This window comes from Solanum tuberosum, unplaced genomic scaffold (genome assembly GCF_000226075.1).
Source record: "Solanum tuberosum cultivar DM 1-3 516 R44 unplaced genomic scaffold, SolTub_3.0 scf00189, whole genome shotgun sequence".
Taxonomy (NCBI): Eukaryota; Viridiplantae; Streptophyta; class Magnoliopsida; order Solanales; family Solanaceae; genus Solanum; species Solanum tuberosum.
In genome coordinates this window covers 313,595-329,490 of record NW_006239113.1, presented here as the reverse complement: position 1 = coordinate 329,490, position 15,896 = coordinate 313,595, and the positions used below count along the sequence as shown (strand labels likewise).

Below are 15,896 nucleotides of genomic sequence, written 5' to 3'. Positions count from 1 at the left end.
GAGGTAATAGGTCCTCATGAAAGTTTAGTATCGCAACAGCAAATCCGACCAAAGTTAGGGTATTTTTTAGACCCTTATCCCTTCATTTTTTGATAAACTTATGTACCAATATATCTCATAGGGGGTGTAAAAAGTAGATTTTTTTTTTGTATTAAGTGTATAAGTATTGATTTTAAAATACAGATAATGTATCTAAAGTTGAATCATATTATAAAAGTGTTTAGTGAAATTAACTTGTTTAAGACATAATTAGTACATTTCAAAATAACCATTACTCAACTTTTTTATTTTCGATTCAAAATGTTGTGAATTATCTAAAGTTTTTTGCAAATAAACGTTCATATATATCCCAAAATCTATCTAGTCGATATATTTAAATTCACAAATTTAATTTGCGTTTAATTATTATTATTTTTTTGTGCAGAGAATTGCAATTGGAATATGTGGATATGTATCTAATTCATCACCCTTTGAGAGTAAATGAAACAATTCAAAAATTGCCAGTTCCAAAAGAAATAATTCATGCATTGGATATTAAGGGTGTGTGGGAAGGTATGGAAGAATGCAAAAATCTTGGACTCACTAAGGGAATTGGTGTTAGTAATTTCTCCTGCAAAAAAATTGAGGAACTTCTTTCCGTCGCTAAAATTCCTCCTGCCGTCAATCAAGTAAGTCAATTTTTTCAAAATTTTCAACTACTCGAGAGAATAGATAAGATAAATTGACTTAAGAGTATGTTTGAATTAGCTGATTAAAGGTGGCTATGAATATCCAACCATACCTATTACTTTCCACTCGAAATATATAAAATAAAATTTTTAAAATAGACAAATCTATCTCAATAATGAATATCGTAGAACTTATATATCTCAACTGACTTATAATTTTGAATCTGCCTTTATCTGATAGATGGCTAATTTTGTTTTGTTGAGGTGGAGATGAATCCAATTTGGCAACAAAAGGAACTAAGGGAATTTTGCAATGCAAAGGGAATTCACATAACTGCTTATTCTCCTTTGGGTGCATATAATACAATTTGGGGTGACAATAGAGTTATGGAATGTGATGTTCTAACTCAAAATTGCTAAAATCCAAAAGGGAAAACCACTGCTCAGGTATTCTTATTGTGTTTTCATTCTTCTTGTGAATTATAATTTTAATTGTAATTTTCATCCTTTAGTCTCGAATTATATGGTATGATCTTTTCTATCTTTATTCCTTCTAACGAGGACACTAACCTTCTCGATATTACCAGTAGAGGGTTTAGTCTTTCAACATTCAATATTTCACCTTTCGGTCCCAGTGAATTGCTCTTATAGTATTAGGTTTACTATGTCCTCAAATTTTCTTTAGTAAGAAATATGATTGTCATTCAATTAGACAAAGATATTCAAATATGAATAAAATAAAGAAAAATGTATACAATGTTCCTCCTCTTGGTGACTTTTAACTTGTGAAAAAAAGGTCAAATGAGTTTAGGGTGAAGGATCAGCAATGGAGCATTTTTGTTACAATTTTGTAATGTTAGGGGTTGTGGTGGAATGAATAGTGTAACAAAAGGTGTAAATAATCCTTTTTGCATAGTAAAACTTGAAGTAAAAGCTTGTGTTGGTTAAATCATCTTTCAACCAATAAAGATTGCGGTAGGATAAATAAGATCTCTTCACTCTCAATCAAACATTTCAAGTTCAAGTTTTGGATATGAAAAAAAAAATGTTGGAGAGATTTTCCATTCAATAAGCCTTACACAACGTGAATTCAAATAATTTAGCTTTAATGTGACATGACATACAGTGTAAAAATTCTTCTACTCTATCCATTCATAAAGTTAAATAATTTCGTGAATTTAAAAACAAACACCTTTGTGATTATAAGAAAAATAACAAATATTTAAATTCTAAATCCGTCTTTATTTGTGCAGGTAGCATTGAGGTGGATTTATGAGCAAGGAGTGATTGTTGTTGTAAAAAGTTTCAACAAGGAGAGAATGAAAGAAAATCTTCAAATATTTGATTGGTCACTTTCTCAACAAGACTTGGAAAAAATAAGTGAACTTCCACAACACAAAGGTTTCACTATGGCTTCTCTTTTTGGACCTCATGATTTTGTGTTGCAATTAGATGCAGAGATCTAATTACATTTTAATCAGAGCTCGGTTTTAAGATTTAATTTAAAGTTATTAGTTACTTCAACTTAAGAATATGTTTTATCGATTGGTTTAATTTGGATCAAATAAATATGCAATAGTGTTATCATAATATCGATGGATGTCATTTGTTGTTGGTTACATTAACTTTTGAGTAACTATATAGCAGTTTTAGTCTCGATTTTTCGTCTTTTGTGTTTATTCCATCACCTTTAATATTTTAATTAGTTTAATTAAGTGTGCTAAATTAGTCCTTGAAACTAACTTTTCCATTAGCTATGATTTTTTGCGTTTTAGATTACCAAAATGCCCACTACAGACCTCCATTTCTTTGTTGAGTATGAATATGTTTTTTTTTCTAGCAATATGTATCAGGTAGCTTTATGTATTATTGATTCGATTTATCAATTTTTGATTTTTAAATAAGCTAAACCAATAAGATAATTTTTTATCGATTTTGTTTCTTAACGGTTCGGTTTTCGAATTAACCAATAAGAAAATGCTTATAAAACAAATATATGACTTCTCTAATAAATTTGACACGACAAGATAATAATGTAACTTTACAAAAGCTCATAAAATAGAAATAATAATAACAACCATGAAAATAACTATACAAGTGTAACACAAAGAGAAATTAAGAGGAATATGATTCTTACTTTAGGTTTTAACGATTTGTATAATGTAAAGTTGTGAACTCAAAGTCACAACGAAATATGAATTGATGGCTAAATGACAAATACATAACTATTAAGATATTGAGATTAATATTTACTAATATGTATGTATATGTAAAAGTAGTAAATTACTATAGTCTTAACTCTTAATAATCATTTTAATTAGTTATTGCAATATTTACTATGCTGACAATACCAAAGAGTTGAACAGTTGCAAGAAAAAATGCAATTTATAACTTAATATAAACACACAAGATCATACATATATGTAATTTTATTTGAACAATGCTAAACAAGACAAGACGATTTTGTTGAACTTGATTTGCACCACATATATGTGCGTTATCACTACTCGTGAAATTTCTAATTGGACAATGCTAAACAAGACGAGATAATTTCTGAAAACAACGAACAAACAGAATGAGAAAATTCCGGTTCACAATTTGTTTAGCTCAATGCATTACACCAGGTACCCCTTAAAGTAAGCAAGTCATCACCAAGTAGCAGTAAATTAGGTAAAGAAAATGCTAGTAGTCGATGTTAACAACCACCATCCTACGAAGAGGAGTCGAGTGAAAGATAACTTCCATAAAGGGATCAATTCAGTTAAGATAGTCCCTAAGAATGAGAGATTAAAAGCAGAGGGTTTAGAGAATCTTACCGAAGGCATTTCCGATGTCTTGTCCATCTCCGAAAACTAGTATGACTGCAACACAGAGAATCATGAGGATGTAGTTAACTTCTGGTGAGTAAACCTCGCCTTCTTTGCTGGAGGATGTGTGAACTACCTTCACCCGAGGAAAATAATCCAACACAACTGACTGCTTAATAACCGAAAAGGTGGCTGAAATCAGAGACTGACTTGCAACTATTGCAGCTAATGTGGCTATCACAAAAATTGGCCAGTACACAGCAGATGGTATAAACTTGTAAAATCCATCAAAATGGTCATCGGGATTTCTAATCAGATATGCCGTCTGTCCTGCATATGTCAGCACCAATGATGGATATATAGTACAGAAAAATGCTATCTGCCAGAAAACAAGGTTCCTTAAATCATATAAACAAGCAAGAAGAAGAGACTAAGAGAAATTCCAAGACGTCGCAAGTATTTTTACCCGAATTGAACTCCTGTTGAAATGACCAAGATCAGCAAACATTGCTTCAGAACCTGAAAAATTAATGATATGATTGTACTATTAAACAAAGGATATTTTACTAATCTGCTTCAAACATCTTTATAGCCTTCCCAAGGTGCGGGAAACAAGAAGATCAGCATCTGTTGAAAACAAATAAAGGATTTCCCTTTTAGTTAGTGACTGCAGGGACATTCCATATTCTTTATAATATTTTCCACCTCCACTCATCTCCTTGCGAGTTTCTCTGGATATGAAACAAGACACCAGGTCTAAGCTTTTCCGGCCATGGGTAGACATTGCACACATGATAATTGGTCCAAAATTTTGCCCAATCTTAATAGCAAAGTAATAGGGAAAGAAAGTAAAAGAACTCAAAACATGAGGAAATGGATTTATATCTTAATCAAAATGAAGAACTTTTGCAGATCACACCAACAACAAGGCTTACCTGTAATGCATAGGACAGTACCACCAAGATATATCCATCCTTGTTTTCCATTTCTTAAGAAGAAGAGGACAATGTAATGGGGTGATATTGCCTTAAATATGCTCGGATAATGCTTTATGATACTGTATATCCCAACGAGAGGAGTGGTAAGAGTCCATGCACCCATGATAGGAGAGAACAGGAAGCTCACTCGTGAAGTACCAAATTTTTGCAGGAGGAATAGAACAATGAGAACGATTGCTGAGAGACCTTCGACCAACGCTGCAAGTAGCAAGCAGAGAAATTGTGAATATCGAGAGGGAGAGATGTGTTTACATAAATGGAACAATAAATATGTTTCGCATGATCTAGTGTTTAAAAAGGACTTGCAACCTGTCATAAAAAAGACTTACAACTTTCAGAAACTGCTCTGCGTCTCCTTTTCATCAATATCACTTATTGACCTTAAAGTGTTCAATCATTACTTCAAATAATTACTAGAACAAGGATTCAAGTTATTTCAATTAGCTTCCAGAATCGGACTCATGTAACATCAATATGTAAATCTGTGAAAGGTCGTCTTTTAACAAGCACAATACCTTAAAACCTGAGAAATTACAAGAATCAAAATTGTTCTTCTACCACTTCCCAATTACCCTCAAAATCATAAAGGCCTCTCCGTTCAAAGACAATTTTTTATTTATGACAAGGGAACCCAGAGCTGCTACCCTTAGGATGGGCATAGGGTACACCCCGCTTCAGTGTAATAGCCCGCAAATCACACAGGAGGGGTAAGCCGCACTAGGCAAGCCCCGTGCAACGAGCTCGACTGAGAAAGCAAAGAACAATATGTACCATACTGCATGCTGTCATACTTACATTTACTGACCGAGGAGAATCGTGCTCTTAAGCCATCCATTGCAGACAACACTAACAGAAAGAAGGGACAATTAATGAAACCGAAAATGAAAGAGGGAAAACTGACAAGCACTCAAAAGGTTGCTGAAAGTAAACTAAAAGGCCCAACACAAGCTAACATACCTGAGATGGCAGGTGTAAGTATGCCATCGCCAATAAGCATGCACGTACCCAACATTGCGATGAAAAGCAGTACCCTTCTGGCAATCAAACTCCTCTCACAAAATTTACCCAACCTACTTGGCTTTTTCGATTGGTTAACATAGGAATGGCTTGAATTCAAACTGGCACTATTTGAAGAAAGAATCCCAATATTTATATTCCTGCAAAGTAATGAATAAAGAGCAAACGTTCCACCTACAAAAGACCATGTTCTAGAACTAAAATTTCGATAATGATCACATCAAAAGCGAAATGAAGAAACACTGAAGTGTCTTTCAAAAGGAATTTCGACCAAAAGATAAAGAAAATTAAGAATGGAGTCAACATTATAAACATCCTTCATTAACACCTTCAACATTCTCCAAAAGATTAATCTTTCTTTTAGTATGAATACAAACAGACAGTTTCTTAAAACTCGAGTCACCTCACTACTAGAAATAAAGGTTTTTCCCACTTGCAAATAAGTGGGAAATTTGTGCTATAACATATGATTTTTCCACTCATTCCCCACTGAACCAGCTCCACTGGGAAAATGCATGGTAGGAAATAGATTCTCACTGAAATAGTGAGAAGTTGCCTATTTTTTCCATATGAAACAAGTCCCATTTTTTTTCAATGGGAAAATGTTGTCGTAAGTAGCAAAAGTACAAAGAGAGAGCGATCAGCAATACCTTCACCCTGATCATCAGCTTGGAGAGCTATGGTAGCATATTTGACAACACCAATCAGACTTAGAGTCCAAAACATTATGCTGTATATCCCCAAGTAATCATCCTCAGTTGGAGAGTTTAATGGCATTGATGGATATACATAGAGTGGAGATGTCACAAGACCCCCAAAAACAACTCCTAAGGTTTTGTATGCAAGTACCAACGTCTCCCATCGGCTAGTGTCCTAAACAAATATAGTTTCCGAGTAAAAAACAATGTCAAAGTACATCCTAGTAGAGACAACTTAACTTTGAACACAAAATTGTTTGTAGAGTCAACCATCATCATCAACAACTTTGCTGCAATTGAAAGATACCGCTATGTATAATGAAGGAATTGGATTAAGGAAATACCATCATCATCAACAACTTCACCTCAAATCACAATATAAGTGGAATAGTTGAAATTTCAAGAGTCAACCGCGTTTTTTCTTCGACCAAACTTTCTTTATATATCTTTTAAATATTTTATATTATAAATTATTGTGATTTATACTACTTTCGATGTAGTTTCCAAATACTACCTCTATTTCAATTTGTTGTCTTACTTTCCTTTTTTAGTCAGTTTAAAAAAAACTCTATTTCTTTTCTCTTTTTGGCAACACTTTAATTTCAACTTTCATGACATATTTAAAACCATAAGATTAAAAACATTTTGATACATTCCACATATCTTTAGTTTAAAGACCAAAACTCAATACAGACAAAAAAACACTAGGTGATTCTTCCCTTCTGTCCAAGCCTTGGTGTACAGAGCTATTTGGTACCTTTTGCTCGAGGTGACAGGTATCGCGTGAAATTAATCGAGCTGCGCAAAAAGCTCGTCATCAAAAAAACAAAAGACCATACAATTCAAAAGTATTTATTAAATTTCTTAAACTCCGTGTTAAGTTAAAAAATGAAAAAATAAATCAAAACAGAGAAAGCTAAGTGTATATCATTTCAAAAAAAAAAAAACTCAAAAGCCTTCTATGTCTGAATTCATAACCAAAATTTAAAACTTTTGAATCACGAAATTCCAACTGTATCACGTAAACTAAAAAGATATAGCAGTAGTTTGTGTGCACTCCGACTAAATGAATGTAAACATACAATGGAAGTTAAACACAGAGAGAAATCAAAATACTACAAAACAGAGCACAAAGTTCCATTTTTAAGAGGAAAAAAAAACACAAAACAAAGAGAGAGATATACAGAGCACGTGGAATGAGATGAACCACTGAACCTTTTGGTCATTGTTAATGGTTTCGCCGTCATGCACCGCCACCATAACGGCTGCATCTGACTGCACCGCCGTCAAGTCAGGCCGTCCGGTTTGTCGATCCATCGCCCACTCAATCCAATAAAAATCCTCAGACGAAATAAAAAAGAGGGTGGGGCACGTATAGTTTATTGCAGACTGAAGAGTGAGAGTTATTATAATTTTTTAATTAATCGCCACTCACCACAACCATCTCTAGCCATTTATCCCCTCCAATTGTCATACAAAATTTTAAAACTTATTGATATAGTATATAGTATTAGATACATTTAAAGATTACTATTACTACTTATATAGTGAATTATCTATCATTGCGTTTTCATCTATCACATAGTCGAGTGGATTGTGACGTCTCTAAGGAGGAAGGGAGGGTTCATCCCACATTGAAATTGAAATGAGAGAAGAAAGTGGAGAGTTGATAATGGGTGGAGCTTTTTATGCAAAGCAAAAGAATATGTCACATTCCACTTTGGAATAATGCATTTTTCATCACTTGATTATTGATAAATTTTGATTTTGATACAATTCGAAACTTGTAGTTAAGAATGAAAAAATATTTATCAGTTATTACGCCACTACAATCCTTGTTGATGCACATATCTATTCATGTGCACTTTGTTTCTTCTCTAGCTTATAATTTGTAATATTTCTCACTCGAGAAATCAAACCAAACATTCTATTTGTGTTTTTCGAATTGTATATGCATATAAACTGTATGAAGGATATATAAAGTATATGTTGTAAGTATGAAAAATTAACACCTAAAATATACTTAGATGGTATGTTTACGTATATGTCAAGTACTCCCTCCGTCCATTTTTATTTGTCATGTTGCGCTTTTCGAAAGTCAATTTGACTAATTTTTAAAGTTAACTTAGGCTACATTATTTCAATATTTTAAACAAAAAAATTAGATATTCAAAAATTATACAAAAATACTATAAATTACAATTTTTTGCATATCAATATGATAAAAAAAATCATCATAAAATGTTAGTCAAAGTTTTAATAATTTGACTCTAAAAAAGAAATCTATGACAATTAAAAGTGGACAGAAATAGTATTTGTTATCGTCTATATTGAGATTTGAGAGAGTGCTCACGACTAGAGTCTTGTATATAAGAGTCTTGTATGTTTTACAAAGGGGAATATTTTTCATGTTGGTGCACATATCTATTTTAATATCCTTGTTGGTGCACACTTTATAAATATTTTACAAAGAAAAAGTATTTATTTGTTATCACGCCATTACCATCCTTGTTGGTGCACATATCTATTCATGTGCACTTTGTTTCTTGTGTTCCTATCTAGCTTATAATTTGTAATATTTCTCACTCGAGAAATCAAACCAAACATTCTATTTGTGTTTTTCGAATTGTATATGCATATAAACTGTATGAAGGATATATAAAGTATATGTTGTAAGTATGAAAATTAACACCTAAAATATACTTAGATGGTATGTTTACGTATATGTCAAGTACTCTCTCCGTCTATGTTTATTTGTCATGTTGCGCTTTTCGAAAGTCAATTTGACTAATTTTTAAAGTTAAATTAGACTACATTAATTCGATATTTTAAACAAAAAAAAATTAGATATTCAAAAATTATATGAAAAATACTATAAATTACAGTTTTTTGCATATCAATATGATAAAAAAAAAAAATACATCATAAAATGTTGGTCAAAGTTTTAATAGTTTGACTCTAAAAAAAAAACTATGACAATTAAAAGTGGACAGATGTAGTATTTGTTTGTAAAAATTAGGCAAATGCCATAGTATAAGAAAGAAATTACTTCCTTTCCCTACTCTTTCATTAATTACCAAAAATCCCTTTTTTTAGTGTTTTTCGGATACATAATATAGCAGCGCGGATACTTTAATTAATAGCGCGGATACTTTAATTAATAACGGTATACTTTAATTAATAACGGGCGGATACTTAAATTAACGGGCGGATGCATAATATAGCAGCACGGATACTTTAATTAATAACGGGCGGATACTTAAACTAATAAAGTATCCGGTTAAGTTGAATTGGGGGAAAATAAGGGATTTTTGTATTTTAGTAAAAGAGTAGGGAAATATTGAGAATAGGTAAAGAAGTGTTGTGTATTTAAGTAATTTTTCCTAATTTGTTATCGTCTATATTGAGAGAGTGCTCACGACTAGAGTCTTGTATATAACGGTCCAAAATTAACAAGCCCATTTCAACCCTCATTTTGGGTCTGATTTTAACAGGCCCATTTTGAATGCTCCAAAAAAAATTTCTTTAAAATAAGAACTTCGGTATGTATTTATGGTCAAATATAATTTCAAAATTTAAAGTGAAAAATGGTCGAACGCCCCCTTTTACATTTTATCGTTTATAAAAGGTATTCTACTATAGTACACATTGATTAAATAAAAACAAAATTTTGAAATCATAAATTTGAGCGACTAAATAAAATAAAAAATCACCACAAAAGAGAAATAGAAATGTGCAAAAACTTGTTTAGGTGAGGTAAAAATGGCTTAATATATAATTAGTCTTCTAAATTTGTTAGGCACTTTTAATAAAGTATTTCAATTAGATATTTTTATTTTATTTTTAAAATATAATTTGCATGTTTTTATTTAATTATTAAATTAAGTTAATCATATAAAATATGCTATCTCCTATTTTAGATTGGTCTTTATTTTTGTCCTTCCACTAACAAAATTGTGACTGAAAATAACCCTGACAATTGAAAAAAAGAATATCGCAAGGCGAAAGACATAAATTTAGTTTCAGAATTCATAAAGTTATATTTTTTAGTTCTCTAAACTTTTATGAGAACAATGAAAAAATTCTCTAAACTTATGCCTTGCGAATTAGATATTACACAAGTTGGACATAAACTTTTACGTTGAAAAATTAAATTATAGTTAAAGATATTTTGACCCACAAATCTGCATAAAATCAAATAAAAAACATGTGCAAAAATTAAAGATTACCAATTTTAGAAAAATAAAATAAATAAAGATCACTCCAAAATTGGAACAATATGTAAAAAACTTTCAAACTACAATAAATATCATATAATTACTTAATCAAATCACCAATAAATGCATATCAAGATATTACATCTAGTTATTACTTAATCAGTAATTTGAGTCTTCTATAAATATTTTTTTACACTATTAATGTATAAAACTTAAATTTCATATCTTCTCCCTCTTATTTAAATAATTTTTTACCTTTTTTGGAATTGAAGTTTGACTTTAGGCGTCAAATCTTATTAATACGATCTTGACTCTATCTATAAATAAGTGTTCTTTTCTCTCTCAAATTTTAGGTTTATATCATATGATCAAAATATTTCTAACAAAAAATAAAAATGCAACAAGTGACATTGAACAATTGTGACAAGCCCATGCCGGCAATTGGCATGGGAACTGTTCTTTCATCTCGGCCGGGGGCGGACCCATCGGAGACGATGAAATCCACCATATTAGAGGCCATTAAAGCTGGTTATCGTCATTTCGACACCGCGTTTATTTATCAATCGGAAAAGCCTCTAGGAGAAGCCATTGTTGAGGCTATTCATCTTGGCTTTATTAAGTCAAGGGATGAACTTTTTATTACTACAAAGTTATGGTGCACCTTTGCTCAACGTGACCAAATTGTTGGTGATTGTAAACTCAGTCTTAGGTAAGGGTTATATATTATACCGTTTCGATTTATGTGACAACATTATTATTTCTAGAGTCAAAAGCAATTTTTTTTAATTAATTACATTGAATTCTTCATATATATAGAGAGAGATATGTATATGTATATATTTCAGTTTTGAATACATCCTCTATATTTTAAAATCAAATCCTACCTTTTATATTAAGAAAAAATTTACACTTGTAATTTTAATTTATTTTTATACACCTAGTTATGGATATATCTCATGGGGTAGGGGTAGGGGGATATGTAAGTGCAGAATTTTTGTAAGTATTCGGTTTTAAAATATAGAGGATGTATCTGAAATTGAATTCATACACACATTTATTATTTTAATTTATTTTTTGATACACTTAGGTATCAATATATCTCTGACAAAGTAGATTTTTTTCTGTATAAGGGTATAAATATTGGTTTTAAAATACAGATGATATATCTAAAATTGAATCATTTAGTGTAATTAACTTGTTTAAGACATAATTAGTACATTTCAAAATAACCATTACTCAATTTTTCTATTTTCTATTCAAAACGTTGTGAATTATCTAAAGTTTTGTAGCAAATAAATGTTCATATGTATTCCAAAATCTATCTAGTCGATATATTTAAATTCACAAATTTAATTTTGTGTTTAATTATTATTTTTTATTTAGAGAATTGCAATTGGACTATGTGGATATGTAACTAATTCACCACCCTTTAAGAGTAAGTGAAAAAATACAAAAATTTCCAGTTCCAAAAGAATGATTCATCCGTTGGATATTAAGGGTGTGTGGGAAGGTATGGAAGAATGCAAAAATCTTGGACTCACTAAGGGAATTGGTGTTAGTAATTTCTCTCGCAAAAAACTTGAGGAACTTCTTTTCGTTGCTAAAATTCCTCCTGCCGTCAATCAAGTAAGTCAATTTTCTCAATAATATATATAATAGCACTTATATATCCCAACTGATTTAAAATTCTGAATCTGCCTCTGATCGCTCTAGAATTATCACTATTGAAGTTTGTTTGATAGATGGCTAATTTTGTTTTGTTGAGGTGGAGATGAATCCAATTTGGCAACAAAAGGAACTAAGGGAATTTTGTAAGGCAAAGGGAATTTACATAACTGCTTATTCTCCCTTGGGTGCATATAATACAATTTGGGGTCACAATAGAGTTATGGAATGTGATGTATTAACTCAAATTGCTAAATCCAAAGGGAAAACCACTGCTCAGGTATTCTTCTTGTTGGTTCCTTTTTTCTTGTCTAGTTTGCTTTTGTCTCGAATTATATTTTAACTGTAATAAGTCATACAGATTATATAGTATGGTCTTTTCTATCTTTATTCTTTTTAACGAGGACACTAACCTTCTCGATATTATCAATCGAGGGTTTAGTCTTTCAACATTCAATATTTCCCCTTTTGGTCCCAGTGAATGGCTCTTATAGTGAGAGGTTAACTATGTCCTCGAGTTTTCTTTATTAAAAAAATTAGTTGGTTAAATCATCTTTCGACTAATAAAGATTATAGTAGGATAAATAAGATCTCTTCACTCTCAATCAAAAATTTCAAGTTTAAGTTTTGAATACGAAAAAAAAATTATTGGTGAGATTTTCAATTCAATAAGCCTTACGAACATAAATTCCAATGATTTGTGGCCAACACGACTATCGAGTAAAAAGGTAAAAAAAGACAGGGAGAGAAATTCCATCTGACCTCTTCTCTTTTTTTTTTTTTGTAGTTTTTGGAAATGTTAAATTAGTATGAATTTAACCTATTATACATAGCAAGTTGTCAATCTTATTTTTAAGAATATTAATTCCACAAATGATAAGCAAATAATTGTATTTATCTTTTATGTGACAAAACATATAGTGTAAAAATTCTTCTACTTTATCGGTTCATAATGTTAAATAATTTTGTGAATTTTAAAACAAACATCTTTGCGATTACAAAAAAAAATAAAATTTAAATCCGTCTCTATATATGCAGGTAGCATTAAGGTGGATTTATGAGCAAGGGATGAGTCTTGTTGTAAAAAGTCTCAACAAGGAAAGAATGAAAGAAAATCTTCAAATATTTGATTGGTCACTCACTCAACAAGACTTGGAAAAAATAAGTGAACTTCCACAGCACAAAGGTTTCATCATGGCTTCTTCTTTTGGACCTCATGATTTTGTGTTGCAATTAGATGCAGGGATCTAATTACATTTTAATCAGAGCTCAATTTCAAGATTTAATTTAAAGTTACTAGTTAGTCCAACTTAAGAATATGTTTTATCGATTGATTTTGATTTGGATCGAATAAATACTCAATAATGTTATCATGATATCGAAGAATGTCATTTGTTGTTGGTTATGTTGACTTTTGAGAAACTATGTAGCAGTTTTAGTCCCCAAATTATTGTTATGTTGTGATTTTCATCTTTGTGTTATTCAATCAAGTGCATATAACCTTTAATTAGTTTAATTGTGTTGAATTAGTCCTTTGAAACTAACATTTCCATTTGCCATGAATTTTTGTTTTTAAAATGTCACACCCCAAATCCGGATGTGATGGCACGTGTCCATTTCCCACCGGACACGTCAGCCTAACCCAACCACAACGATAGAGAAGTAGAAATACGAGAATAAAAGATAATAAATAAGCGGAAGACTTTAATTAAGACTCAACACTACCCAGAATTGGTTGTCACATGTACAAACCTCTAAATACAGAATTCGAATAAAAATATACAAGTCTCAGAGTATAGTTCTCGAATAGAACAAAACTGAAAGTAAAGATAACTCAAGGGCACGTCTGGAATGAACCGCTACCTCTCGAGTATGTCCCAAAGCTCAATCTGCTAAAGAAAATACTAAGCCGAATCTGAGAGAGCTGTCAACCTACACAATTGTGTAGAAGCAAGGGTGAGTACCGAAAACCACAGGTACTCGCAAGTAACACTAAACTAAGCTAAACTAGCAGCTACAAACAACTTCTTTCAATCCCAACCGAACCACCGAAACTTCATTCTAACAGCGAACCAACAACCTATACTACACAATTCATAATCAACATATATATCCAACAGTGTCTCAAAATCAACCTCATATCCTCATATAAGAGCAAATAGATCATATATCACATGAAGAGGGGCAAATAGGTAAAATCCACACACCACAGACAAAGATGAAGTGAAATGCGATGCAAATGCAATAATGATGTCATGTAGTCGTGATGCATGTCTGTCCTACGATACACATCTGTTGACGTAATCAGTCCGCGCTGAATACTCAAATCAGAACCCATGGGGGCCACACATGGACCATGTATCACCGCCGGAACCAGATCCCATCGGCATCCAAATCGCTAGACGGAGCTAGTCCATCTCATATATCTCTAGCCGGAGCTAGTCTCAACTGTGTCTCATATCCATCCATCCTCATATCAGTGTCTCAGAACTCATGCAACAGATAGTTCACACATGGGATGAATAATGAATATGCACATGTCATCAATCACAATCATATCACGATCACATCATAGTATTACACATCATCTGTCTCAATCACAACCATATCACGACCACATCATAGTATTACACATCATCTGTCTCAATCACAACCATATCACGACCACATCATAGTATTACACATCATCTGTCTCAATCACAACCATATCACGACCACATCATAGTATTACACATCATCTGTCTCAATCACAACCATATCACGACCACATCATAGTATTACACATCATCTGTCTCAATCACAACCATATCACGACCACATCATAGTATTACACATCATCTGTCTCAATCACAACCATATCACGACCACATCATAGTATTACACATCATCTGTCTCAATCACAACCATATCACGACCACATCATAGTATTACACATCATCTGTCTCAATCACAACCATATCACGACCACATCATAGTATTACACATCATCTGTCTCAATCACAACCATATCACGACCACATCATAGTATTACACATCATCTGTCTCAATCACAACCATATCACGACCACATCATAGTATTACACATCATCTGTCTCAATCACAACCATATCACGACCACATCATAGTATTACACATCATCTGCCTCAATCACAACCATATCACGACCACATCATAGTATTACACATCATCTGCCTCAATCACAACCATATCACGACCACATCATAGTATTACACATCATCTGTTTCAACATCAATGTCTGTATCAATCATAGCCTACTCATGCTCTTCTATCCCCTCAATATCAGTTATCACATGACTTATTCAACAAATTCAAGTCACATATAACACATTTAGCTCGTTTTATTCCCCATCTTTCATTTACAACAATTTCAATCAACAAATAAAACCCATCCTCAATCCCCATTACTCCCCAACACAATTAGGAAAGTAGTCATGCGTAGTCTAAGAGTTTAACAAAGTTTAGAAGTCACTTGCCTCAAAACACTTCAACTAGTAACTCAAATTTGAGTTTTACCCTTCCGAGCACGCTCCAAATCACCACAATCTATTCATAAATGGAATCCCACAATAAATACGAATCTAACAACACCAATATCGTGAAATTTGGAGAACAAGGGTAAAATGGTCAAAAATCTCGTTCCGGAAAATATTCTCGAAATCTGGAAATTTTTAGTGAAAAATGTTCCCCAAGAAATTTAGAATCCAATAGTGAAAACCGTTTCGAAAAAGGAGTTGAAATGAGTTCACAAACTCAAATTTTCTATTAAATTCAGATTAGGCAAAAGCCCCCAAATTTTACAGTTGAG

General features: G+C 32.1%; 1 protein-coding gene and 2 pseudogenes across 1 annotated transcript; 2 read left to right on the top strand and 1 right to left on the bottom strand.

The window, feature by feature from the left end:
• The window catches only part of LOC102587950 (D-galacturonate reductase-like), a 3,159-nt pseudogene extending 989 nt beyond the window's left edge, over positions 1 to 2,170 (top strand).
• Positions 2,171 to 3,242: 1,072 nt separating this feature from the next.
• LOC102594028 (probable potassium transporter 17) lies at positions 3,243 to 7,680 on the bottom strand. Its single transcript, XM_006354963.2, has 7 exons — positions 7,404 to 7,680; positions 6,141 to 6,363; positions 5,431 to 5,664; positions 5,269 to 5,319; positions 4,411 to 4,671; positions 3,942 to 3,994; positions 3,243 to 3,854 (listed from the first exon to the last, which is right to left on the bottom strand). Exons 1-7 carry the CDS (start codon positions 7,503 to 7,505, stop codon positions 3,471 to 3,473), a joined length of 1,308 nt encoding a protein of 435 aa, XP_006355025.1. The 5' UTR covers positions 7,506 to 7,680; the 3' UTR covers positions 3,243 to 3,470.
• Positions 7,681 to 10,800: 3,120 nt separating this feature from the next.
• LOC102587629 (D-galacturonate reductase-like) lies at positions 10,801 to 13,321 on the top strand (annotated as a pseudogene).
• The last annotated feature ends 2,575 nt before the right edge of the window (positions 13,322 to 15,896 follow it).

Excerpts from the sequence above, each read along its gene's own strand:
- LOC102594028 (XM_006354963.2), bottom strand. The coding sequence starts at position 7,505 with ATGGATCGACAAACCGGACGGCCTGACTTGACGGCGGTGCAGTCAGAT. Across the intron at positions 5,665-6,140 it reads AGCTGATGATCAGGGTGAAG|GTGGAACGTTTGCTCTTTAT; the intron begins GTATTGCTGATC and ends GGTCTTTTGTAG. Across the intron at positions 3,855-3,941 it reads TCAACAGGAGTTCAATTCGG|ATAGCATTTTTCTGTACTAT; the intron begins GTAAAAATACTT and ends GTTTTCTGGCAG.